This window comes from Lipotes vexillifer, unplaced genomic scaffold, assembly GCF_000442215.2.
Source record: "Lipotes vexillifer unplaced genomic scaffold, Lipotes_vexillifer_v1.1 scaffold945, whole genome shotgun sequence".
NCBI classification, from domain to species: Eukaryota; Metazoa; Chordata; class Mammalia; order Artiodactyla; family Lipotidae; genus Lipotes; species Lipotes vexillifer.
The window spans coordinates 612,681-614,209 of NW_006772158.1; the positions used below are offsets into that span (position 1 = coordinate 612,681).

General features: G+C 58.7%; 1 protein-coding gene across 1 annotated transcript in view; it reads right to left on the reverse strand.

Moving 5' to 3' along the window:
- The window catches only part of FGF16 (fibroblast growth factor 16), an 8,295-nt gene extending 8,006 nt beyond the window's left edge, over positions 1 to 289 (reverse strand). Inside the window, exon 1 of the mRNA XM_007447356.1 lies at positions 16 to 289. Within this exon, the coding sequence (XP_007447418.1) occupies positions 16 to 289 (274 nt within the window). The remainder of the gene's footprint in view (positions 1 to 15) is intronic.
- Positions 290 to 1,529: the final 1,240 nt, after the last annotated feature.

Sequence of the window (1,529 nt, forward strand, 5' to 3'; positions counted from 1 at the left end):
CGGCCGCGTCCTCACCGAAGCGGCTGTGGTCATGGCGGGTGCCGTGCACCGTGCCGTTGGGGAAGATCTCCAGGTGGAAGCCGGTGCGGCAGTAGAGTTGGCGGCGTCGCAGGATCCCCTTCAAGTGGGCGAAGTCGGTGGGCGAGCCGCGCTGCAGCTTCCCTTCGATCTGGCCCAGACGCTCGTTCAGGAAACCTGGGGAGTCAGCTAAAGGCACGTTCCCCAGAGACGAGGAGAAGCCGTGCAGATCCCAGTCCAAGGAAGCGAAGACCCCCCCCACCTCAGCCATGGCGGGGTGCGCGGGGCCGAGTCCGGGCCGTGGGGCGCGAACTGCCTCTCCCCGCCGCGGGCGACTCGGCGGCGCTCGCTTGCTAGCTAGCTCCGCGCTCTGCCGAGCTGCAGTCGACGTCTGTTCTTTTCCAAGGAACTTCTCAGCGGCGGGGAGCGTGGGGCAGCGCGCTCCTGACCTTGCGCTCAGTCAAAGTGCCGCTTCCCCTCCGCATCCATCTCCCCAGGCCTCTCATAGCTGGCTTCGTCGAGCTATCAGATGCAAACGGCACTTTATATACATACCCGCTCCCCTTACATTGACATATTGGATATTTAAATACAAGCCACACCTCAATGGCATCCCCTCGGAGATTGGTGTGTGGGTTCTTTTTTTTTTCCTCCTCGTATCCTTTTGGCTCTTTTTAGGAGAGGGGGGTGGAGTGGGAGAGAGCGAGCGAGCTTCACTCCCTCTTTTATTATGAAAAAAATGGCAGGAAAAAGCTACACACACATTGCAGTGAGGCATAACTGCTTTTGGCAGGTTTTTCTGAAACTGCTGATGAAATAACGGAGCCCAGTGCGTGGAGGCTGTTGGCGTCCACTGCCACTCAGGCCTGTTGCGTGGAGGTCTGCCTGTTGCGCTGGGGCAGCACCCACCTCCCACGCGGCCTCCGGCTCCTCGCCTTTGGAAAGTGGCGTGAGACCCGGGCTGGGGGGTTCACGCGTTCGTGAGCCTCTCTTGTTCCCCGGCCGGTCGGAGGCTGCAGAAGGGGCGCCTGGCCTGGATCAGTGGCTCCCTGGTTTCTTTGTTCTGTTGCCCCCTAGTCCCACTCCCCACCTGTAGGTCGGCAGGGGGCTGAGGAAGTGAATAATTCGGAAACGCATGCAGTTGCAAAGCGTGGGATTGGGGGTGTTGGTGGTTCCTGTAGGCACCCAGGCTGGGGGCCTTAAGGGGCCTTAAGGGGCCTGGGAGGAGCGGGAAGCCCCACGGAGGAAAGAAGGCATTTTTTTTTAAAAGGGACGTTACAGCTTAGGAAAAGGAGGGGGGAGTAAGAAATAGAAAGCGATCTTTTTGAAAAATGATCTCCTCTGGCTTTCTGGGCGCGCTTTTACTAGGCTCTCGAGAGCAAGCTTGATGAGAGACCATTGGAAGTCTGGTGGGGGTTTTCCCCCACCTCTTTTCTTGTTGGAAACAGGTGTTTCCTTGCTCTGTCCTGTGCCCTCCTCGGAGATATTCTATCAGGAAGCGCGGCAGTTGG